General features: G+C 37.6%; 1 protein-coding gene across 2 annotated transcripts in view; it reads left to right on the top strand.

Moving 5' to 3' along the window:
• Positions 1-2,129: 2,129 nt before the first annotated feature.
• PTPN21 (protein tyrosine phosphatase non-receptor type 21) overlaps positions 2,130-24,787 on the top strand; it is a 35,579-nt gene continuing 12,921 nt past the window's right edge. Inside the window, exons 1-12 of one of the 2 annotated variants that reach the window (XM_048949826.1) lie at positions 2,130-2,507; positions 5,549-5,919; positions 15,266-15,435; positions 16,637-16,734; positions 19,253-19,320; positions 19,759-19,829; positions 21,170-21,257; positions 21,477-21,565; positions 22,476-22,563; positions 22,722-22,801; positions 23,897-23,998; positions 24,627-24,687. In XM_048949826.1, the coding sequence (XP_048805783.1) occupies positions 5,740-5,919; positions 15,266-15,435; positions 16,637-16,734; positions 19,253-19,320; positions 19,759-19,829; positions 21,170-21,257; positions 21,477-21,565; positions 22,476-22,563; positions 22,722-22,801; positions 23,897-23,998; positions 24,627-24,687 (1,095 nt within the window). In that variant the 5' untranslated portion in view covers positions 2,130-2,507; positions 5,549-5,739. The remainder of the gene's footprint in view (positions 2,508-5,548; positions 5,920-15,265; positions 15,436-16,636; positions 16,735-19,252; positions 19,321-19,758; positions 19,830-21,169; positions 21,258-21,476; positions 21,566-22,475; positions 22,564-22,721; positions 22,802-23,896; positions 23,999-24,626; positions 24,688-24,787) is intronic. The other variant, XM_048949827.1, reaches the window with a different exon arrangement.

The raw sequence follows: 24,787 nt of genomic DNA, 5'->3' as shown, positions 1-24,787 counted from the left end.
CCATTCTATTCATTTCTTTTTACCTTTGAGAAGCATGTCACAATGTATGGATACCCAGTTATCTCCTGGTTTTTCACAGATGAGGAAAGGAAAAGTGACAAAACAGTGACGTCTCGGCCACAGGGAGTAATAAAGTGAATTTGTTTAGGGAATAGCTTTAACAATCACACATAGAATCAGAAGTACTCTGTCTTTTCAGTTCATTGAGTCACTATTTTGCATGCCTAGTGAGTAAATTAAGATTTTTTTTCTACATGAATTCTTCACTGTCTCAGCATCCTGGGAATAGCCCTTTAACTGTTAGTTAGGGGACTGTGATGTATTTTATCACAAGTGGGTAACTCTCCATTAGGCTGAGGAAAGCATATGTATACTTTTCTGACAGGGGAGTGGGCATTTCTGAAAGGGATGTGGGTATTTCTCACTATGCATGCCATGAAAATACGGATTGGGAGTTGAAAGGGAGCAGCAGTAGCACAATGTAGTGCTCTGAGGCAATTGGGCTATGTCTTATTAATGTGGCTGTATCAGAGATCGTTGTGGTCTCATGGACTCCATTGTCACTTTGTCCTGTTTGTCAGAGATGATAGGTAAAGCAGATAATGAGATCTGATGGGAGAAAATATGAGATATAAAGGGTAAAATGGAGAAAGTACAGATAAACACAGAGTTAGGATACAAGCTAGTGTTTATATAAAGCAGAAGAAAAACATGGAGTTTAGGAATAAAGGTTTGATGAGCTTCAAAGGAGAAAGTGTAAGCTGTGGAGAAGCCTATGAGCGATGTATCTATCTGTATTTAAAAATTCTAATAACACAACTTCAAGGCAGGGAATCAGGCAGGAAAATGGTGTGATCAAAACTTAGAATAGGAAATGAAGCAGATAGGAGTATTGAGACTTTGTTTCCAGTATGAATTGTTTAGAAATAGGAGTTGTTGCTTTCATTACTCTGAATCTTCACAGTTTGGATTTGTCATGCATTATACTGTTCAGTTTTCTCAGGCAAGTAACCATAGTTCTGGCCTCTAACGTACTACTAGAAAAGGATATTCATTTAGTTTAGTTCAAAGTTGTTTAGTTTATTCAATATAAGACTCCTCTGAATGAATTCTTTTCTTGGCCTATGGACTCCTCATTGTAACTATGGCTCATATGTGAGAGAAAACAAGGGGTAATTCCCCTGATTGGAGGAAACCTGTTGTGTCTGAGAGAAATAACTCAGAAGAACTCATCATAGTACAAAACTACCTACACATTTCAGCTGCGATTAGTGTCCTCAGTAGCATTCTGTTTGCATAGCAGGTCTGCAAGTTAGACTTGCCCAGACAGTAGCATGTTTGCTTTATCTTCTTCCTCATCCCTCACCTGTTTCAAGTTTGTATATACTTTTACCTGGCTCATGTAATGTGGAGAATGACATTCTATGTAGCATACAACAATTGTTTATTTTTTGTACATTTTTTGAGTATATTTTTGAGTATTTGTGGGAAGGGGATAGTACCCCCTATGTCAGGATTGAATTCATTAAACACTAGAAATATTACTTTTATGCTCGATAAGATGGTTGTTATTAAAGACATACTTTCTATTGGAGCCTTTGTGAGTTTTGATGTGAGAGGAAGAGCTGAAGGATCAGCCTTTAAGCCTGCATTTTCTTGCTGTTTATATTACCAACAGCTGAAGCTTTGCAAGGACTTCTTTCAGCTGCAGGCATGAATGTATGTGCATAGGTTACTTAGTGTGGCACATATGAATTAAACCCTGAATATGCTTCCAAACAGTGTAAAAATAATACTAATAAAAATAATACGGCCAACAGATAATTATTTTTTGGTAAGAGATTTACCTTAATTGGAAAAGCTTAAAATAAATGATCATATGATTAAAAAAGCAAGGATTGCCTGCTATTTGTTGTAGCCCCTATTTCTGTAGCAGCCCGCAGCCAGTGAAGCAGCTGTTCATTGCTGACATTCTCCCTGCCAGGCATTCCAACTCTGTGAGGTAATGGGCTGCAAGCATACGGGCCTTTGCTTTAATTCTTTCGGTGTATCCTTCCGCATGGGTAGAGCGAGGGGAACGCCTCCAGGAAAAGAAATTAAATGCACACACACACGGGCGCACAGAGACGGACAACTTGAAAATATTCCAGAGAAGGCGATTTTGTGCTCGTGCAGCACAGCGTGGCGTGGAAAGGCTGCCTGCAGAGCTGGCTGGCACTGGTTTATTTTGTTGCAATATTTCCTTCCACCCCCAGCTCTTCACCCAGTGGAATGATACCCAGAGCAAGTTTTTTGAGACAGGAAGTGAGGAATGTTTTCACTATGAGTGATCTGAGAAGAAGGTGGGTTAGTCGAGATAGCAGCTGTGCAGTGCGGGAGGAGCACAGTAAGGCAGTACAGGAGTACAGATGAGATGGCTCCGCCAGAAGACATCTCGGAGCACTGTGGTTTTTCTTCAGCTGCACATATGTGAAAGGAGGCTCGGTGTCTTCAGATCACAGCAAAAGGTAATGGGAAAACGGCAGGCAAACTTAGTGGGTAAGCGTGGCTGTGTGCTGTGAGAGGAGTTCCCAGCATTTACTTTTTGAAGAGTGTAGAGCTCTGTGCTTTGGAGAAAGGAGAAGTTTGAAATGTGCACTTACTGTGGCTCTGTTAGTCCAGGAGCCAAGTCAAAGATTAACTGGTAAAAACAAGGGGAGGGTAGAGTACTCTGATTGATTTATTTTTTTTCTGGCTCCCTACATCTCTCTCTCTCTCTCTCTCTCTCTCAAAAAAAAAAAAAAAAAAAAAAAAAAAAGCTTTGAGCATTTAAAATTATAGGAACTTTATTCTTCTATAAGATGTTGCACTTTTATTTCACGTGCTATCATTGACACAGACTGTTTGAAAATCTTTGTAGAGTAAAATGCTTATTACTGAGGGGAAAGTGGGAAGCAGGAGGGGTAAGTAAGGGGAAAAGATATCGCAGTGCTTGGTAATTGTGTTTCAGTCACAAGCATGATGCTGTAATTTTAAAAGCAACTACGTGTTGAAATATAAGTGTACCAAGTTTGGCCACGAATGACATTTTTACTTCTTGTGTGAAAATCCCAGGCTTGCCAAATTAAAGGGTTGTTGTTTTTGAGAGAGGTTTTGCACCTGGGTTTGCAGCTTCTGGCTGTAGCTTTGTAACAGTGCAGACGTATCCCAACTTAAAATTATACAGAAGGCAAATACACCTGGCATTGCTGATTGCTCCTGGAATGTTCTGAAAATTCTGACCTAAGCTTCCTCCCCATGCCTGCGTTGCTACTGCGCACATAGAGAAATTACTGAGATTGGAGACTGCCTAAAGTCAGCATTAGGTGCCTTGTGAATTTCACCTACTGCTGCTTCCTGATGTTTCTTCTTGGGATACTTTTCTAAGGGTCTGATGGGGTCATAACAGTTTCAGTCTTTTATGTTCAGACCGTAAAACTAAGATTAGAACAGCACTGCACTTGTGATTGCAGCCTTCAAAAAAGTCAATAACTGGTTTCTCACTTTGCTGTAGCACCAAAGAAAAGAATGCATAACTGTGCACAGAATGTGTCATAGAAGTGAGCTAAGGTCAGTCAGCCAAAAGTTTCACTGCCAGGAATAAAACCAGTGCGAGATTCTGCTGGCAGTGGGCAGGAAACTAAAAGCTTCTGTCCACAGAGTGTTCCCTGTGTGCTTCAGGGCTGGATTTGGAGGATCAGTGTGCAGAGCAAGTAATCAAGTGAGGAGGCTCAGCCTGTCTCTAGAATTTTCAGGGAAACCTGTTGCTGTCAGTTGCTACTTATTGTGGCCACACCCAAGAGTAATTGAGTCAGTGTTTCTAATTTATTTTATTTTATTTAATTTTATTTATTTTTATTTATTTATTGAGGGAGGGGGGAGGGGGGAGAGGGGAGTGGGGAGGGAGCGTTAAACCAGTAGTAATGAATCTTAAGTTTTTAGATGATATCTGTGGAGGATGAGGACTGTGTACAATGCTAGAATGGCATCCAGCTTATTAGAGGCATGGCCATGAAATGTGCTTCTGATCGTTCTCTAAGTTGCAAAGATGTCATTGAGGAAAAATGCCAAGCTGCTCCTCGGGCCTGCAGCCCTTCTGCCTCCGCTTCTCCACGGGTGCCTGAAAGAGCAGAGCACGGGGCCTAGCAGGGCACTGCAACCCAGTGTGGTTGCACTGAGTAACGTTGCATTTCTATGTGTGTGTGTGTAAACATACAGCAGTGTGGTGTTATCCCGTTGTTTAAACCTTTTGTACAAACAGGTGCAGCAGGGAGGTTGCTTCTGATTCCCCTTTCCCAAATAAATGGATGTATTAAATCTTGTGGCTATTCTTACCTGAGAAGAGCCCTCGGGAATCAAATTGTCTGTTTTAAAACGCATTATTCCTGTGATTTGTTGTTTGTTTGTTTGTATGTGTGTGTGTGATTACACCTCTTTATTTCGAGAAGCACGGTGCTGCCGCTAGAGGTCCCGCGGCACCTCAACCCAGCGGAGCTCGAACAATGCGGCCGCGCCGTGTGCTCGGGGCCGCCGCCCGGGCCCGGCCCATCCCGCTGCCGCCCGTGGGAGCTGCCCGGACCGGGAACCGGGTGGGCATCGGCTCGAGTCATGGTGTTTGGGCGGCCCTCCTGAAGCCGACCGCCGCCTGGCTGAAGCGCTTTCATTTGGGTGGTGGTGCTTTGAGCGCTCGCGCTGCTGCAGCACTACCTGCTTTCATGCAGCGCGTTTGTTTTCTGTGTGCTGCTGAAAATCCAGACCAGTTAGGCTGGGGCACGAGAGGTGAGACAGCTTGGAAGAGGGGAAGGGTGAAGTAAGTGCCCGGCGGAGCCGACAGGAGAGCAGGTGTGAAGGTGTTTGCGAAAGGCGGGGGGGTGAACAGCCGGCTGCCTTTACGTTTAGAAAAAATGTACTTTTTTTTTTTTTCTTCCCCCCCCCCAGTGAAAAACTGGAAAATAAATAGTTGTCAGAATTAGCATACTGCGGTGTGAGGGAAACCATAACCTCAAACAGTGTACCGCACTTTAACATAAGACATAATGGCTCTGCGAGTTGCAATTCAGGGAAAATTAGAAGAATTGGATTTTAATTGTCTGGTAGGAAATGGCTGAGGTGTGAGGTGTAGTGCCTCGCTTCCTGCCTTTCTTTGGGGCTTGGTTTTGTGTTTAATCCAACAGATAGCAGCTGAGGCTCCACGCTGCTCTGAAATAATGCCTAACTGCTGGTTTTGCTCTTAAAGAAAAGGCTTTCGTCAGCATTACAAGTACTGAAGAACTTTCTAGAGGTCTTTTACTTAAATACCAATTCAGTTAAGAAATGCTTTTTATTTTAAGGCATTTCAGCCATGTTTAATCAAGACTCATTATTTATTTACAAGTAAAAAACGCACACACACACAAAAACACTCAAAGACAAGTGTTGTATGTGGAAAAACCAGAAACTCCTGTGCATCTTTGAGTATTTGAATGTATAACAGCTCTGAAAATTGTTTCTGCTTCATATATATTTTTCTTTCTCTTTTGCTTCTTGCTAGGATTCCAGTGGATGCCCCCCTACTTGTGTGTTGGTGAAAAAATTGCTTACCTTTAATGGATACTGCTGCTGGTGGTTGATTGTTGGAGACTTTACAGCTCCTTACTGTTTGAGAGGAAACTGCTGCTTTTCCTCTCTCGAGTCCCTGGTGGTAGTAGCTTTTAATCTCCAACCATCGGTGTGGGAAAGAAGATGCCTCTACCTTTTGGGTTAAAATTGAAACGAACTCGACGCTATACAGTATCCAGCAAGAGTTGCTTGGTGGCTCGGATCCAGCTACTCAATAATGAATTTGTGGAGTTCACACTATCTGTGGAAAGCACAGGCCAGGAAAGTCTGGAAGCAGTGGCTCAGAGGCTTGAGTTGCGGGAGGTGAGTGAACTGTCGAGTTAAGGTGTGGCTTTGTCTCTGGTGCTAGATGACCTTCATGGTGAATCCTTAACCATTTGGGGCAAGCAGCTTGGTCACAACAGCAGCTGAACAGCTGTTCTGTGTGCGCCCCTTGTTTCTAAACAGTCTGGTCTTGAGGATGAATTGGATTGATCCAAAACTGGTGCAAAACATACCTTACGGAACAAGAGAATGCCTAAGGTAATAACGTGTGAGAAGTGGCAGTGAACAGAAGCTTAGGAAGATGAACAAAGTCACAGCAGTGATTAAATTTTTAAATTCAACAATGCTGAAAATATCATTTAAAAGAAAAGAAAAACAAATACCACCACACACTTTCTGCCTAAGCAACATGGCTAAGAATTGCTGAGAGACATGAGATTTTAAATCCTAATAGATTAGGACATGAAAGAGAATGTTATTTTTGTGCATTTATTTCTGGTGGATCAGTGCTGCAAAAAGAACCTGAAGCACAAATGTGATATGTGTGCTGGTGACTGTTTCTAGTGTTTGTTCACAAATCACAAACCTGTTTGCAGATGGTGTCTTTGAGCAAGCATATAGTCATTTAGATCAATGTCTGGCCTTATGGAGAACTATGGTATACACTAGCTGAGCTGTATAACATCTTCCCCTTCACCCCCCAGTTTTTTGCTACGTATTTTAAAATATACTTTTTCAACTGAAATCGAACTCTTCTCCCATGCATATGGTGATTATTCTGCAAACAGAATAACAGAATTAACACACGTAGGTGTAGAATTTATCAGTAGGAAATACTCCATACAGTCAGTTGTTCTCAGAAATATTTTTTTCCCTCATTTAGAGAATAAATGAAAAAACAGGGAATCCATTCATCTGTGTTTGTTTACTGTTTATGTTTTCTGTCCCAGTATGCTTTTTGCGTTGTCCAAATATTCTTAATCTGTACAATCGCTGTCGAAAAGTGCAATTCTGTGGAGTGCTATGGCTTTCTTTTCCTTGCTCTTTCTAGAAAAAGGAAAATCTGAGTACTCTCATAGCTTTAGCATTTACTTAGAACACATCAGGTGTCATATATTTAGAATTCAATCATTGTGACTGAATGGAGTTTGTCAGTTCATGCACCCTCAGATGTCACTGCTTAGTCAACAGAAGGTAAAGAATTTAACTATGTTTGATTTGCAAAATGCAAAGGCTTTGTGTTTCGGAATTATGACCATTGGCTTTTATTTATCTATTTACAAGGCGTCAGAGATGCGTGGTTGGTTGTTTTTTCTTTTCAGCAATTTATTATCTCTTTCACTGGAACTACTCCTAAAATCTGTTGTTGTTGTTGTTTTTTAAAAAAGGCTGGTAACTCCCTCAATTAAGAGTCATATATCAGACTGAGGGAGTTGACAGCACGCTACTGAACTCAGAACAGATTCTTTTGGTCATGCATTCTTGCATGGATTATTTTGGCAGGAAAATATGTTGCAATAAAAGGGAATGGAAAGTAGGGATATAAATTACTTTCCAGAGCTTGCGTTCAAAAAATGTTGTTTTACTTTTAAATAGTAGGATTTGCCAAGCAGATACAGGGTTCATTTCTGACTATTTTCTTAGTATGAAGTTTTCAGGAAGATTGCTGAGCATTTGCTTCAATCTGCAAAACCAGTATTAATCCTTGATACTGTGGAATACTAAGTACATTATCTAAGAACTCATATTTTTAATGCACAACACACCCTTTAAAGTGTGAATTGAAAGTGTTAAACAAGAAAGTATGACTATTTAAGCACTGAAATTTACATCAGATAGGAAAGTGGAGGCATGAGCATCAGATTACTGTATATGGGCTATGAAGTTTTGCTGTACAGCCTCAGAATAATTAGTTGCAGGAGTTATGAGTGGAATCTTGACCTATTTACACACTGATAAAATTTATCTTGGTGTAATTTGTAGTGTGTGAATTTAGGTAGTGAATTTACTGGTTTATTAGTGCTGTACCATCTTTTAATATATTTGTTTTAACAGATCGTACTTGAATAGTAGTCCTCAGATTATGTAATGTGTGGCTTAACACTAATTTACTTTTTAATTTTTTTTTCCAATTTATCTCATTTTCAAGTTGTATGGACACAAATTTAGGATTCAGAAAGTCTAAGTACTTGGACAGTTTAATTTTGTTACTGAGTGGCAAACCTTGCAAAAAAAAAGTGAAGTGAGTGCATTAAACTGAGGAATAGTTTGTCTTTTGTCCCTTGAGAGGACTATACTCAAACTATTATTTCACTGTAGTCAAAGGAAGAGCTGTATTTGTTCTGGAAAACCGTTTTCAAGTTGCAAGTTGTGAAAAAGTGTTCAGAGCTCTGATTATTAACTAACTAGAAAAGAATGTTTAATACTGCGCGTGTTGCATTTTGGACACAAGCATACAAATTAGGTACTTGAGAATATAAAAATGTTTATATCTACTACAGTTAGATATTTATAGGATATTTGGCAAGAGATGTTACAACTGATTTAGTCTCTTGCTGAATCTTTTAATTCTGTTTTGTAATAACAGTTTAATGCCAGAATAAATGGCCAAATTCTGCTAACATGTGCAAACAGAATCTGACTTCAGTGCAAATGTGTGGTACACAAGTGCAATACTGACTCATGTTAAAAAAATAAAGAGCTGCTGTGTAAAGTATGTGTGGTGTACATGTGAATTCCTGTGTTTGTTTTGGACGTAATGGGAAAGAATGAATCAAAGTTATCCAAACTTTGAATAACTTGGAAATTCTGAAACGGTGTTTTAGTGTTTTCTAAAGCTTTGTTCTGAATGTTCTGAAGTCCAAAGGATCACCTCTTGTTTTGAGAAAATGCATGAAAATACTTTTAATTCAGTGGGGTTTTTTTGTTTTTTTTTTTGTTTTTTTTTTTTTTTTACATAGGTAAACAATGTTTTGAAAATAAGACCAAGTCAATCATAAACTCTCTTGCGTGTGTATGTATTAGTAAGCATACTGGTCAGCAGATAACAGTTGGGCTAAGCAATGACAGAGGAGTCAGTAACATAATTATGCTTATGCCTCATATCAAATTTTTAAAAAATATTGACTAACACTTAAAGAAATAAAACAAAAAAGTGCTGGTTGTTGAACTATTAATGGCTGCCTCTCTGAATGAAGTTTTGCTTAGCTTTAGGAAAGGGAGAGAAATCATGGAGGAATGCATAGAAAGACCTTCAGTGTGTTGTGTTATTCATTTAAAATACAACTCTCTTGAAAAACAATATTGACTGCATTGTGCATTAATTTTAAATGTGCTGAAATAATAATTCATGTGTCCAGAAGGACAGAAGGACAGAGCATTTTAAAAATCAGCAATTGCCTTAGGTATAATAACTGTCATGGTTTTTTCTGAAGGAAAAGAGCAGTATGCTCTGGGGTAAGTTTTACTCTCCATCTTGCTTATTACACTGAGCGACACAAAATTAATTAAGATTTTTCCATGAAAGCTTAGGTGGCAGTTAGGTAACGCTGCCCTGATTTCTCTAGTTTTTAATAAAGTTCAGTCAGAATTTGATTGTACCACTTGATTGTATTCTTTCACTGTCACAATACCTGTGAGTTGTGATATAGTATTATACTAATTTTATACTAGTTTTAACAGATTTTCATTAGTTCTGAAGCAGGTATGTTAGCTTATTGTTTTGTATTTTTAGGCTACTTTGACACTGTAAAATGATCAGAATTTCGGAATCCAATAATTGCAAATGTAATACTTCCTTTAATGTTGGTGCTTTATAAGGTGAGAGTCAGAAGCAAGTATGCAAGTTTATCCTTCTTGGAGTCTTGAACAGGGGTGGGAAAAGTAGTACAATTTACAGAAGAAGAAAAACAGGTCACCAATAGCTGACCTGTTTCTGCAATAGATTAAAATGTGTCTTGATGGGACGTAACATCTTTTATGTGCTGTAGAAGTATTGCTTTTTATCTTGTAGATAAGCCAATTTAATTTTGTATAACGTTCTGATAAGTTAAATCTGCCTTGTCCCTCAGAGGAAATCCCATTTATTCACATATCACCATTCTTGCAGTGCTTTAATGTTAGATTACCTTGCAAAATACTGTTTTTTAAAACTATGATTCTTAAATTTCTTGAAAAATCCCTGCAATATTGATTTAAGCTGTAATTGGCAACTGATTTGTTTAGGTAGGATTTGTGAGAATGATATTGATGCAGTCAGGAGAAAATCATTGCGGGGGATTTGGCAGTAGGCTGTGTAGGAAAAAAAATGTTTACTGTGTGAAAGAGTTAAGCTTGGCTTCTTTCTGAATTCTTTTTGTACCTTGCTACATCCTCCCTACGGGTAGCTGCAGTTGAAAACCTTGTCTGTGCTAGAACGAAAATAGTCAAGAAAGCCAAAGTGCCCTAAAGTGAGTGGCATCAAATGGGGGAAAAAAAAGAGGGGATTTCTATGAGTCTCCTCAGCCCTCCTCCTTGCACTGAAAGCACTGGTGGATGTCAAGGGCTGCAGCTTTCTGTTCAGTGGCAGATACATGGCAAGACTTAGAGATTTTTTTTCCACCACTTCTTGCATCTTGTACCCTGGCCAGTCCAGGCTGCTCCAAAACCAGGCCGGGTTTCTCCACTGGGAAGATTTGTGGAGGGGGATGTCTGCTGTGATAAGAAGAAAGTTTCTGGAGAATTTTTAGTGCCTTTTGTCTCCTTCTGTAGTTCTTGATGTTGGACATAGAGTAAAGCCTTTGCTTGTATCTGGCAGTTGTGCATAGTACGAGATTATTGAGCCAGTTTTGAAAGCAGTTTATTTTAACAGTTGTATTTTGATGGCAGGGGCTGTTTTGTATCCAAGTATAAGATAAAGTGAGACTCAGTGGAGTCCCTGAGCTAGCTAGGATCTTAGTTTGGCTGCAGAGCTTATGATGAGTGTTCTCAGCATTCTCTTATGATGAGACAGTGTTTTCAGCATTCTCTTCAAGAAAGCCTTATGGAGTGTTGTATTCATACATGCCAATATAAAGACAGAAAGGCACCCGTAGAAATTGTTTTGTTTTTTTTTTCTTTATCTGTGGATCTATAGAGAATAATTTTGTAAAAGACAGCAGTAATAGTGTTGTCTCAGGATCCTAGGAAATAAAACTTTTTCTGATGTGTTACACTGCTGAGAACAGAAAGGCACAATCTAGTTTGGGGATGCAGAACAGCTGCTTTTAGGAGAGACTATTACACAGTTGATATCTGGCATACATATTTGTCAGTCAGATTCCTTTTCTAGATAGTGTAAATTGTGACCAAAGTAGACCCTGAGATTCTTTATTAAAGATGTTCTTCTGTGTGTAGTGCTAGTCAGAATAACTGATATGTATAAATTATGTTTAAAGTAGAGCCAAACAAAGTGGAATTATGTTAGGGATGAGACAGGTTCATTTTAATAAAAATAAAATGAAATATGGCTGCTAATTATAGCCAATTAATATCAGGTACAGGGTAGAAGGACTTTGTCATTGATTGAGTTTCAAAGGAAATCTGAGAATGGAGACTTGATGCCTCTTTGGGAAACCCCTTCCAGTGTTTGACAAATCTCATTGTGAATTTTTTTTCCTAATCTGATTTGAGTTTACCACATTTCAGCTAGCACTCACTATTTCTCATCCCTCCAACGATTCTCACTGGAAGTCTCCTTTATAAGAATAATTTGGCTCTGTCTTCCCTATACCCTGCCATTAAGTAAGAGAAAATAACAGTAAGATTTTTCATGAGTCTTTTCTTATGACGGATCAACCCTGGCTGTCATGGGACATCATGCAAGAAGATATAATAGTGATGTAGTTTTGTGGCACATGTAACCTGACAGAGCTCCTCTGCTTAGCTTGTGAGGACTCACTGACTGCAGGTACCGGTGTGGGTGCTACCTCTCTTTCCCACAAACCGATGGACCTTGTTGGCTGTAAGATTATATTGGGCTTTTCTTTGTGTTCTTCAACTTCTGTATAAAAATACTTCATGTTTCTGTCTGTAGCGGCAGGAAGCAGCTAGGTAGAAAGCAACTGCAGAAGTGTTAAAGTTCTTTTATTTATATTTGACTTTCTTCAAAGGGATTGGGTGATGAATAAGTCACTAAAATAAATGAACCTCAAATAGCGTTAATCTTAACAGCTTAACATATTTTAGGAGTTATGTCATTACATTCTTTTTAGAATTGGGTGCTGTCCTATGCTACTAATAATAAAAACTCCTATAATGAATAAAATGGATTCTATTTTAATCAGTGAAAATATTCCAGGGCACATAAACTACTCTGAAATTTAACAGGGCCAGATTCTGCCCTTGCAGTCAAGTGAAAGGATTGCATAGAAGTCAGAAGGTGGGTTTTGGCCCATAGCATTTACCTTGGCTTGTATTTTAGTTACTTTTGATAATCCAGTTTGGAGGAGATTTTAAGGGAAAATAACGTGACAGAAAAATCTTAATAAAGTATATTCTGGATTCCAGAGTATATTTTAAAAAACAGAAACATTTTTCTTAGTCTTGTGCCAGTAATATCTCGTTTCTGTGCATGGTAAGGAAAAGTGGTCTGTGTGGTATGGAAATGGACAAGCACAAGAAATCATCGTGGCTTAAAAATAGGTTGTACGTTCAGTTTATCCTTGTTGTAGAATCAGGAGTATCTGCATTCAGAGAGTACAGAACAGTGGTGCTGTTACCAGACATTTCAGTTCATTCTCCACTTTCTGTTACAAATCTGTGTTTGTTTGGTTAAAGCTTATGTACACCAAAGCTGCAGCTGAAACTTATTCAAAGTGTTGCTTATAAATGTTTGTCTGGTTTCCAGAAGCATTTATGTGATACCCTCTCCAGAAGTCTTTCAGCTCTGATGGTGTGCTTCTGCAGGCCTTTTTACCTGTAGCTTTTGGTTTCTTCTAGGGTTCTGCTTGCGTCCAGCGGCTGCTGTTGATGCTCTCCAGGCTGTGCTCTCAGCCTGCATGGTGTGGCTAGCCATGAGCCAGCCAGCTGGGCCAGCACAGGGGTCTTCCTTTCCTCCTTCAGAGCACAGAACGGATTGTGAAGGATAATTTTTATCCTTTTTTTTTTTTTTTTTTCCTTTTACAGTGTGAGATGTTGCAGTGGATATAATATTTCTTCTTCATGGAAAACCTGTGGCTCTGTTGTTAAAATTCTTAATATCTTAAAGAATCTTAAGCTGTGAGGTGACAGGGGCCACCATGCACTGGATTGACAAATTGAAACACAGAAATAAAAGCCAGTATTTTCTCCAACATCAGCCAATCTGATGCACTTGAACTGAGAAATTTAGAATATAGTGTTTTTTTTATATTGTTTGTGATCAGAGCCACTTTTTTTCTCCTTGAAACTAGAAGTGTTTGACTTCTTAAATTTCATGCTTTATTTTTAGAATTCTGAAGTGAAGAGCACTCAGTGTCCACCTGAGAATTTTTTTGTGTGTCTACAAACAGTTCTAATTTAATTTAGTGTTTGTAGTATAGCCTGTGTTTTTTATCAAATGGAACTAGAGTTGTGTTAGAAGACAGAATACAGGACAGCCTGTATTCTAGCATGTTCTATCTTCTGCATACTGATTCTGTAATTGCCTGGATTAATCACGTAAGTTTAGTTTGTTTTTAAGCACTGAGAAAACAAAAATCACTAAAAATGCATTGATGCTAATTTAGAGAGGGGCAGAGAAGTACATATAAGTAAGCCAGTAGATTTTAGAAGTATTTGCTAAATGTGGAAGGATGGCATTATGCCTTAAAAACAGCTCTAATTTCACAGTTATTGCTGGTGACTGTGCTTTTACAGAATATATGACACTGTGAACGTAATGCTATATCTTGACTTTGGTGTCCAAAATTGCTTAATGTTCTGCCTTGGTACAAAGAATTGACTTCATTGCTCTCCCTGCATTCTGATATGGAGCCATGCTGTGGTTGCATGCATGTATCGGAGCTGTAAGGAATGGAGTGAATACCATGATGCTGGATCCTCCACCTCATTTAGATTTTAAGTTAAGAAGATGGATTTCTGTGTGATTTTTCAGATACGCTTGTTTTCACAGGAAATTACTGAAACACAGATTTGTTACTACCAGCTCTCATTCCCCAGTAAATTTTAAATTTGTGCTCTAAAACATCAAAATGATAGCTTCTGAGAAAATAATAAATATTTTCCTTGAAAAGTGGAAAATTTTTCCAGGTTTAATTCAGGAAAATTATTGAAAAGAACATATTATGATAAATATTCCTGTATTTTGTAAAATGCCTTCCTAAATAGCTTTATTTTGCTGAATTTAAAAACATCTGAAAACATAATAATGTAAAGAAAAGTGCTAGATTAAAGGTGTTGGCATTTCTACTGTTTGAACATATAATGATGTATGTGTAGCAAAGACTTGGAGAATCTCCATTTGAATGTCCTCAACTTAGTTGGTGTTTCATTGCATTCCTTTGCCTTCCCTACCTTCCACAATAAGAAAATGTAATTATGATTTCTAGTTTTTCTGTGATAATGCCATTATTATTTTCCAGTACATGTCTGCTTGATAATTCTGAACAGAATGAAATAGGTGCTACGGGAGAAGAAGATTTTAATCAGTTTAAATGTACTGGAGAGATTTAAATTTGAATGAGTGGCTCTGCAGTGTTTACTCAGTAGAACTATGTTTTGGAGTCAGAAAAATAGTCTAGTCCAACTTTTTTTCAAAGCAGATCACATCCAATCAAAGTTTTACTGTGTTACTCAAAATGTTGTTCAGTCAAATCCCAGGGATGGGCATCCCTCAGCTGCTTTGGGCAATTTCTTCCACTGCATATGGAATTTTGTGGATTTTTCTTGTGTGATCAAGAGTTGCCTGCTCAAGCAAGGCAGATTGCTGCTCATTTTCTTGCTCAGTGGAATAAACCATACATGCGTTTGATGAGGTAATTTTTGACTATTTGGCCTATGCGCTTTTGTCCTTCAGCATCCTGTGTAAGCCTGCCCACTGGTTCCTAAGAGAAGCCATATTCTGCTGTCCTGTAGTCCAATTCTATCTGTATTTATCTCTTCTCTTAATTTTCTTGTTACGTTTAAATGCATTGCCTCAACTGAGTCAGGGACTGCTCGCAAATAAAAACTAGATTTGGTAGCCCTTATATATGTAAGTTGTTTATCTGGATGTAATAACTGGGTTTGATATTAAAATATCATGTCCCTCCAGTTCTCTGTCTTCTCAATAATCTTAGTCTTAGGATCTTAAGTCTTCTATTTCTAGGTAGCAAGACTTTCATACAGTGTATTTTATCTAATATAGCAATATCTAATTTGTTTCATCATTGAAATGATTTTCTTTCAGATAACGTATTTCAGTCTGTGGTATTACAACAAGCAGAATCAGCGCAGATGGGTAGATTTGGACAAGCCTCTGAAAAAGCAGCTGGACAAATATGCCTTGGAACCAACAGTGTATTTTGGAGTAGTGTTCTATGTGCCTACTGTTTCTCAACTTCAGCAGGAGATTACCAGGTAAGCTTTATAAATTTGTCTATAACTTTACTTTCAGCATCCTGAAATATACAGCTCATGTACAAATTGCCTGCTTTTCCCTTCCTAGACTTTATAGATATAGAAATTGTTGTTTTAGGCAGCATTTATATAAAATATAAAAACTATGTATTTATTTTCCTTTTTAATGTTTTAAAGAATTTATAAACTAAGCAAAGAAATAACGCGTCAGTGATCTTAGGAATTTGCTCTAGCTTGCTTTGATATACTGTGGCTTTTTCCTTTCACTTTTTTTAAGGGCCTTGGTTTGGGCCCAGTTATTTTTGATTCTTTTTTGTAAGGATATTATCTGGTGTAATGTGGCATAGTGCTTTTTTTGTAATAGGATCCAGGAAAAGTCTAAACAACATTTATGAAATCTCACTGAATTTTAACAGTTCAGAGAAGGAAGACAACTGTCTTTCAACTTCTGATTATCAAAAAGTTTCCATGACTTTTTTTATTTCTGAATTGCAGCACGTGCTTCGTTGTTTTCAGTGTTAAAGCTTTACTTCACAACAGTTAATGTACAATATTAGGAAGTCAGTAATTTTTTTTTAAATTGGTCTCAAAGAAAACAAATGTGCTTCTTGGATAAGGTAGGGTGTGATATGGATGACTGAATGGGGTCAGAAGAATTTGAGAAAGTAGTGGTTTGGACTGTGGACCACAGTCCACAGTTACAGCTTAAAGGGTTTGCATGTTCAAGAGATAATCCAGGAAAAGATCAGTTTAATGGGGGAAAAAAAAAAAAAAGTGAGAACAGACTGTATTTGGGAATTGTAGTGCAGAAATGAAAGTAACTGTCATGATTGAAGGGATATGCATATTGGATTTACTGGAAGGGAATGCAGTAATGCTGCAGCAGCATAGTGGACAGAGTGCTGCTGGATGGTTTGCTAGTGGAGATAGCAGCAATACTAAGGAGGAAGAACAAACAAATCATGAGGCTATGGTTGTAGACAGAAACTGTGAAAATTCTGTGCCTTTCAAGGGGATCAGGATTTGATTCTGAGGTAGATAAATGAAAGTTGAAGGAAGAGTTGATAAGGACCATGCAGGGGATCTGAATGATGAGTGTCCTCCCCACATGCTAGTGAATGGAGGGAGGACATGCAATCTCTTGAGAATAAGGAGCCCATTCTAGCTGTTCCTTTTATTTTTTTCTTTTTCCTTCACATAGGTATCAGTATTATTTGCAATTAAAGAAAGATATCTTGGAGGGCAACATTCCTTGCACATTAGAACAAGCAATACATTTGGCTGGTCTGGCTGTTCAAGGTAAGTAAAGCAATTGCGCTAATGTTGCATTGGAAGTTTGTTGATATATTTTCTGTTGCATGCTTTCTGTTTATTGCTTATCGACCCCTCTTCTTGCTGTAAGAGAACTGCAAGAGGTAGTTGCTTTCCTGTGTAAATTTTATTTCTATGAAGCATATTTTTGTTTTCAGTTGATAACCCTACAAATGTAGTGAAAGTTCAGTAGGTTATGAAAGGTGAAAGGCTTGCTCCTTAGAACTTCATCAGCCACTGTATTGGTAGGGAAGGGAAATAAGGGGGAGAGAGGGAAATGGACAGACAGTGAGATCTGAATACTGAATACCAGTACTTACTGGTATTTCAGAGCAGTCCTCTGAGGTGTACCTTAGGTACCTAGACACTTGAATTCCTTCGGAGTACTCAGAAGCAAGTTGTATGCTTGTGTCAGCAGAGCTTTCATCTGTTTCTCTTACTGAAAACTCTTTATTCTGACATCGTCACATGAGAAAGGGACGTAATAAGCAGATTTGAATGTACAGCAGTACTAGGATATCTGGGAGAAGAGGTGGAGATACTAACGCCGAAGATAATTTGAAGTTAGGAATTTTTAACAGTCTGTGTACTATGTTAAAATCTTTCCTGAAAATGCATTTTTGAGGTGTATATGTGAAAATAGTTTGTTTTTCCTAATTAGTGTTTTCCTCATTAATGTTACCATGTCTGGTGTTCCCTGCTAACATGTTTGTTTGATGTGAAATCTCTAAGTCAACAGTTTTTTAATGTAGTAGCTTTGTTTACTGTGTCTGTGTAAGGCTTCTCTGTGGATGTCACTCCAGTACATCTAACAGCAGTTGTAAAGCTTTATATCACTATCAGTGCACACAGCCACAAGATTTTTTTTTTCTTTTTTTGTCTGATTTTTTAAAATTGTGTAATGACTACAACACATTAAAGATTATGATCATGTTTTTCTGAGAATATAGTATCAGTGGTGTAGATGAATAATGTTAGTGTTTATGTAGCAGTGTATCTGTTTAATCTAAGCCAGGATTTAATGGTCTTCAGCTGGCCAAATCTTGCTTTGTTATTTTAATATCTTTAGACAGTATAAAAGTTTCTCTGCTCTGTAAGTTGTTTATAGATATCCTTCAATGTAATCCTCTTTCCAGATGGAAAATATTTATCCTTGTAGCTTTCACATTCTTCTCTCAGTCTTTTATGTGAGAACTACATGTGTTGATAACATGATGAAAAAAACAACATAGAAAAAGTGCAGGTTCTAAATTAATGCACTCCAATGACTGAAGTAGCTTATAGAAGGTAGGTCAGTTAATTTTAGCTAGTGAACTAACAGAAGCAGTTGTTTGCTGTTTTGAGTGCGCTGAATTCAAGAACGATTTGTGTTTGAAATACTTACAATAGGCTGCTTCTAAGCACTGCTTTATCTCAAGTACTTTGTTGGTCTAGTGTGTCACAGGCTCTTCCCTTTAATCATGAATAACTTGCAGAGTAATTGCTAATGCATAATAAATACTTGATTCCTAAATGTCTCTGCAGTTATACTATTATAGGTTAGAATCTGTGTAATGTAAATAAGATGCGGAGATTATGTTTCTGTGGTTTGGAGAGGCTGTTCTGGGCAGGCTGATGTTTCTTAGAACAGTTTATCTTGTGAGATTGTACATACATTTCTGATTTAGGCTGTTTTATTTCTTTGAACTGCTGGCTACTTCTTTCCTAGAAAGAAAAAAGACACAGATTCTTCTTGATGCTTTTTGGTGTGACATAAAATCAGTTTTCATTAAGTTCTGTCGGAGCATATCTTTGAATCAGGGAAATTAAGGCATATGATTTCCACTTTCTTGATGTCTTCATGCAGCGAGTTGTGAACAGAAGCTGGAAGCTGCAGAGTCCAAGGTGCTCTGGCTGCTCGGAATCCAGCAGTGAGAACAGTCTGTCAGCTCAATGCTGACAGTGTGGTTGTGTGCAAGTACTTATTGGAGAGGAGGAAGTAAAGACAAAGCCACACTCTTTTCAGTGGGACTCAGGGACAGAATAAAAGGCAATGGGCACAAATTGGGATATGAGGAATCTTATAAATTTTTTGTTGTGAGAAAGGTGAAACACCGGAACAGATTGCACAGAAATCTGTATTCAGAGCACGACTGGGGGAGGCCCTGAGACAATCTGCTGTAGCTGACCTGCTTGGGCAGGAGAGAACACTAGTCTCCAGAGGTGCCTTCTGTCCTCAACTGTGATTAAGAACTGTGCAAATAAAAGCCTGAGGAACTTGGAGCAGAGTTCTGCTTGTTTTATCATTTCTTCTCCCCTTCTATCCACAAGCAATCTGACCAATTTTTCTGAAGATAAGAGCACAGAATCTGTTTTTATTTTTCTCTTCATAAACATTACTGGTTAATGCATTGTTTTAGATCACAGTTCAGTAATATGAAGATTTGCTATTTGGGGATCCTTCTGCAATTGATGGGGTATCAAATAATTTTGTTATAAATGTTTGAATGCAACTTCTATTTTTTAGCTGATTTTGGAGACTATGATCAGTATGAATCTCAGGAGTTTCTACAAAGATTTGCTTTGTTTCCTGTGGTAAGTAATTTCTTTAAGTTCTTTTTTTGTATTACTGATCACAAGCAAACTGTGTTGTAAGTAGCTCTTCAGTGTGCTGAAGCCAAATGTGAGACTGATAAATCATGATCTTTAGTAATGATTTATATTTATCCAGCTTGCTGCTCCCAAGATTGTCAAATTCAGTAAAGGTTTTCTGAGAATGTGGTGAGATATTACACAGAAGCAAAGATACTGCAAGATCTTTTCAGTTATATTGTATTTAAAAGATTATGAGGGTAGAGACAAGAAAGCAAGTAAAACACTTCAAAATTGCACTTTTTGGTTTTGTTTATGTTATACAGAGTCTAAGCTTCAAAATTAGTGTGGAGGGTTGATTTCTCTGTGTAAAGACATTACAGCCATTTTATTTCATAGAATGTTTTGTAGTTCATTTTATAAATGCTATCTTACCTGAAGGGTTGGCTACAGGAAGAAAAAATATTGGAAGAAGCGACACAGAAAGTTGCCTTACTACATCAGAAATACAGGTAACGTTTCTAAAGCTCTTTATTGCACAATTTTGATTTGACTACTTCAGTAGCTCAGGGAGTTGAGAATCTCAGAAGGAAGTTGAACTAATTTAGTCTCATTTAAATGAGTTTTTTTCACTGATATGGCTGTGTCCTGTTGTTGCTTGATTTTATTTTTTTTTTCTAAATGAAAACTGAACTAATGACTCTTAAAGTAAACAAGAGGATTTTTCTAGAAGATTAATATGGTGCAGCAGTAAATAGTGCGACTTCACCTGATAAAGAATCTGAAACTTGTTTACAACATGAAGTTGTGGCCCCAGAAAGATGTCTCTGAATAAACAATACTGGCAAATTCTGCAGGACATTGAAATGTAAAGATGGTCATTGGGCCAGAATGCTTGTGATCTAAGGCTGCTAAATGTGATGGTCCAAGACAAAGGAAAGTTACTTTCTCTGTTGTCAAATTAGCAAAATGTGTTTATGACTATGATAATAATATTAATGTGGGTTGGCTTTTTTTTTTTTTTTGTATTACTTTAAAGCAAAGGTTTGAAAATTTCAAATTGATTTAGCTTTGAAATGTTTTCATTACAAAATGGAACCTATAAGGTCTAGCGAGAAAGGCTGATCTGCATGACATTAGGACAAAGAGAAAGAATAAAGAAAACTATGATTGAGAAGGTATTAAGAGGCATAAGAATGAACGTGACAAAATTTTTCAGGTAGAGATAATGCCTTCTGTGAGAACAACTGAAGTATTTAGGGAAACACATGATTTTAAGCCCTGTAATGCTAGTGCAAATTAGTGAAAAAAGTGTTTTTGACAGCAGGTTTCATAAAAAAAAAGCATACTACCTTAACTACAAATTTTATCATGCTGAAGTTTTCAAACCATTACAATTAAAACTCTGTTAAGATTTAGAAAATAACTCTCTCAACAAATTTGATGTAGTTCCTTGTATACTGCATATGTATATCTGTATACTGCAGTAGGAGAAATTCAGGTCACTAACATGTGTGCTGGAATACTTCTTATGATAAAGTGAGAAAATAAGGTGACAGTGATGGATTGAAGAGGGATGTAATGATTTTGTGCCATCAGCAGAGACAGTAATTTTAACTGGTCTTTGCTGACATTTCTGGTAGAGATGACTAAGGCAAAGAAGTAACCAGAATCACAGCATAAAGGCAGGAGGCAGGTTTTCAGACGTTGGTACAGATTGAAACAGTATGTTTTGATGGGTGCCTGATAGTCTTGGTGGTGTTCTTGTAGATTTAACGGTGTCATTCAGAGTAAAACAAATATATTTTTTATATTGTTGACTGTATTAGCTGATCACTGTTTTCTTTTATAGAGGCCTTACTCCTCCTGATGCAGAAATGTTATATATGCAAGAAGTGGAGAGAATGGAGGGCTATGGTGAAGAGACCTATCCTGCAAAGGTAAACGGGGCTTTAATTTTTGTCTCAGTTGCTTTTCTTCCCTATGTAAAAATAGCTGCTTCCTGTTAAAAATAAAGGCAAATAAACATTACTATCCTCAAAGCAAAACACATACTACTCCTCCTCTCTCCTCAGAATTCTGCAACTGTTTGTTACTCATACAACTTTGCTTTCCAAGTATTTTTCTGTATATGCATGATTTTTTGCAACTTTTTCCAGGACAGCCAAGGAAGTGACATATTCATTGGAGCATGTCTTGATGGTATCTTTGTGAAACACAAAAATAGCCGGCCTCCTGTTGTATTTAGGTTAGTATTGTTCTGTATTAAAATATCTTTATAATATCCTACACATAATATTTTGTGTATGTACCTCACTAGCATGAAAGACTCTTAGATATGATGTGTGCTTATTCGTTTCATAAACTTGAGCATTATCTTCTAGTCCTTATGCTAAATAAATAGTGAATTTTGAGGGAGTCATAGAATGGCTTATGTTGGGAAGGACCTTAAAGACTGCCCAGTTCCAACCTCCTGCGATGAGTTGGCTGCCTCCCACCACCTCAGGCTGCCCAGGGCCACCTCCAACTTGGCCTTGTACATCTCTAGGAATGGGGCACCCACAGTGTCTCTGAATAACCTGTTCGAATACATCACCACCTTCTGAGTAAATAATTTTCTCCTAAAACCTGAACTAAGTCTCCCCTTCTAGTTTAGAACAATTCCTCTTGGTCTTATCACCATCAAACCATGTAAAAAGTTGGTCTCCCTGCTGTTATCTCTTTAAATACTGAAAGGCTGAAGTGAGGTTGTTGGCTATACAATTAATCCCTTTAAGCTGAATTAATTTTAAGAGATGAACATGTAATATACATTTAATTGTGAAACATTTCTTGAGTCAAAAAGGAACATCTCTGTCCACAGAACATATAATGTCCTAAGATACGCACGTAAGTTTACTTAGCAATATTCACATGTACAACTATCCAATAATCTCTTATATATTTTATATAAAAATATGAGAGTTGAATGGTAAGTTTTGCATCAGTGTTTGGAATTCATACATTTTTTTTTTTGTTAGACTGTTACTTAATGTTTTGCTAGTGTTACTTAATGTTTTGCTAGTTAAATTGTAGACATGGTCTCTGTAATTCAGTTGTATTTTCTGTGGTTTGAAAAACATAACTCACCAGTCATGTTCTGTTCCTTTTGTCTGTAGGTGGCATGACATTGCCAACATGTCCCACAACAAATCCTTTTTTGCATTAGAACTTGCAAACAAAGAAGAGACAATCCAATTCCAAACGGTGAGTGGATTTTTTTATTTTTACTTTTTTACTTTTTTCACTTTTTAAAATCAGTTAATAGCAATTTAGTCTTCAGAATTTCAGTGACTTCTATGAGGGTAAGTGATGAATATGCGTATTTTGACTAATGAGCAAATTTTGGTTTTGTTTTTTGGCAGGAAGATATGGAAACAGCAAAATATGTGTGGAGGATGTGTGTGGCTAGACACAAATTTTACAGACTAAATAAATGCAGCTTGTAAGTAGAATACTTTAGCAGAATACTTGGTGCCCTTGAAGTTCCCCTGGAAAAGCAAAATTTATTATAACTTCTGTAATTTCTGTAGTGTCATTTTTAGATTATACTATATATGGCTCGTATTTTTTTCCCTAATCATCTTTGAGATCACCAGTTTCTCAAACTTGCACTTTAGTATGATTTACAATGAAGGACAATATTAAGTACTGAAAATCTTACTAGAAGTAGTAATGTTTGACCCCTGGTGCTGGATCTCAGTGCTGTGACAGACTAGTTTCTTTGGAGGCTGTTATTGCTAGAATGTTTGTTGGAAGCACTGGGATTGGGTTTGGCCTGTGATTGGGTGAACTGCCCTGAAAGGACACTCTGAAGGCCTTTAAAAGGGCGGGAAGTGTATGTGAAGCACTCCTGAAATGTGCTGGATTGACAGCTGAGAGGTATGTGGTCCTTTGGATATTCATGGAATCTGTATAGCTCAAGTAGCACCAGTATGAAGTAAATTTAATATAATTCATCAAATTAAATTTAAATGGGCTGGTCTCCAACTTGTAAATCAAGGGTTGGAATTTGAGCTAATCATTTCCACTGGTACAGATTTCTTTTAGTTAAGTTACTTCAGACAGAAATAGAGAAATAGACGTAGTAAATAACCCACAGAAAGCTATCTATGGAGGTGTTGATTTAAAATTCCCTACAGTTAACAGAATATTTTGTACTACAGATGGCATGGTTAATTCTAATTCTTCTTTTTAGAAGAGTAAGATTAATTTGCAATAAAATAGCTCTCATATCTCTAAGCTTGTATGGCTGGCTGCCATTTGAGAGAGTTGAAAAGTGTTAGTAGCAGTGGTGCATTTCTGGAAATTGTGAATTGCATTTTGAATAATATAGTTCTGTATTGAATGTCAGTCTCTAGGATTACTTACTTTTGACCCTTTCACAATATGGTTTTATAAATAGGAAAAGTCATAAAAAACACTGTAATTATCTCCATACTGTGACTCCCTGTCATCTGGTGCTGCTGCTGAAAACTCTTATGCATGCCTGTATTAAGTTCAGACTGCTTTTCTTTATCTGCATGTACCTTGTATTTAGAGATTCCCTGGACTCTCCACCTGAGGAGGGCTCTCAGAAATCTTCACTCATTCTTTCCCTTCCACGCTTTCCAATCCTTTCTCGTCCTTCACTTCCCAAAGGGTGAGCTGAAAAATCATTTTTCTTTCTAATATCTGGCATCTGTATTACTCTGCCTTTTTTTTAACCTCTGTCTTGCTGCGGGAGTACTGGTGCAGTGTAGGGTGGGGAAAAAGGAGCTTAAGGTTTTTTAAGAGTCCAACATGGAGGCAGTCCAATAAATTATGAAAAGTTATTATCGTTAGCTAAAATGTTAAAGCATATAAATTCTCGTGCAGTGTAGTCATACTTTCTGGTTTCTCTAACACTGCAAATGTCAAGGACCCCTTTTAAGCAATGTTATATATGGTTTTGCAGAAGAAGTTACTTACAGTGAGATTTTCTATGGGGTTCAGATTTGGAACTAGTTCCCTTTTACCCTTCTGCTCAGCTTCAGGGCCATTTTCTTTTTATGCTTTGTATGAAAGAAGTGCAAAGAAGTAACTGAGGTGTTTTGATCTTGTGATTTTGCTCATAGCAATGATGGTTTATGCACAGAGCTCTTTCATTGTGAGACTGTTGGAAGGACTGCTTAACAATGCTGCAAAAATGCTGCAGAGTGATTTTAGCTGACCTTGGGAGGTCTTTCTAAGTTTTGAAATAAATCTTGGTGTTGTAAGAATCTTCTCTCACCATAAGATTTCTTCTGTAGACAAACACAGCCCATTACAGTGAATCCTGTTAGAAGGCGGTCTTCTTCCAGGATGTCTATGGTAAGGAGAGAAAATAGTTTTATACAAGGGCTGCTCCGAAAGTAATGCCTCCTATTTTATCACGTTGGCCCGCAGTGTCAGCAGTGGATGTTGGTGGTAT

This window comes from Lagopus muta, chromosome 6 (genome assembly GCF_023343835.1).
Source record: "Lagopus muta isolate bLagMut1 chromosome 6, bLagMut1 primary, whole genome shotgun sequence".
In the NCBI taxonomy this organism is placed as follows: domain Eukaryota; kingdom Metazoa; phylum Chordata; class Aves; order Galliformes; family Phasianidae; genus Lagopus; species Lagopus muta.
Note: the sequence above shows the minus strand (reverse complement) of the source record. Positions and strands in the feature narration are given on the sequence as shown.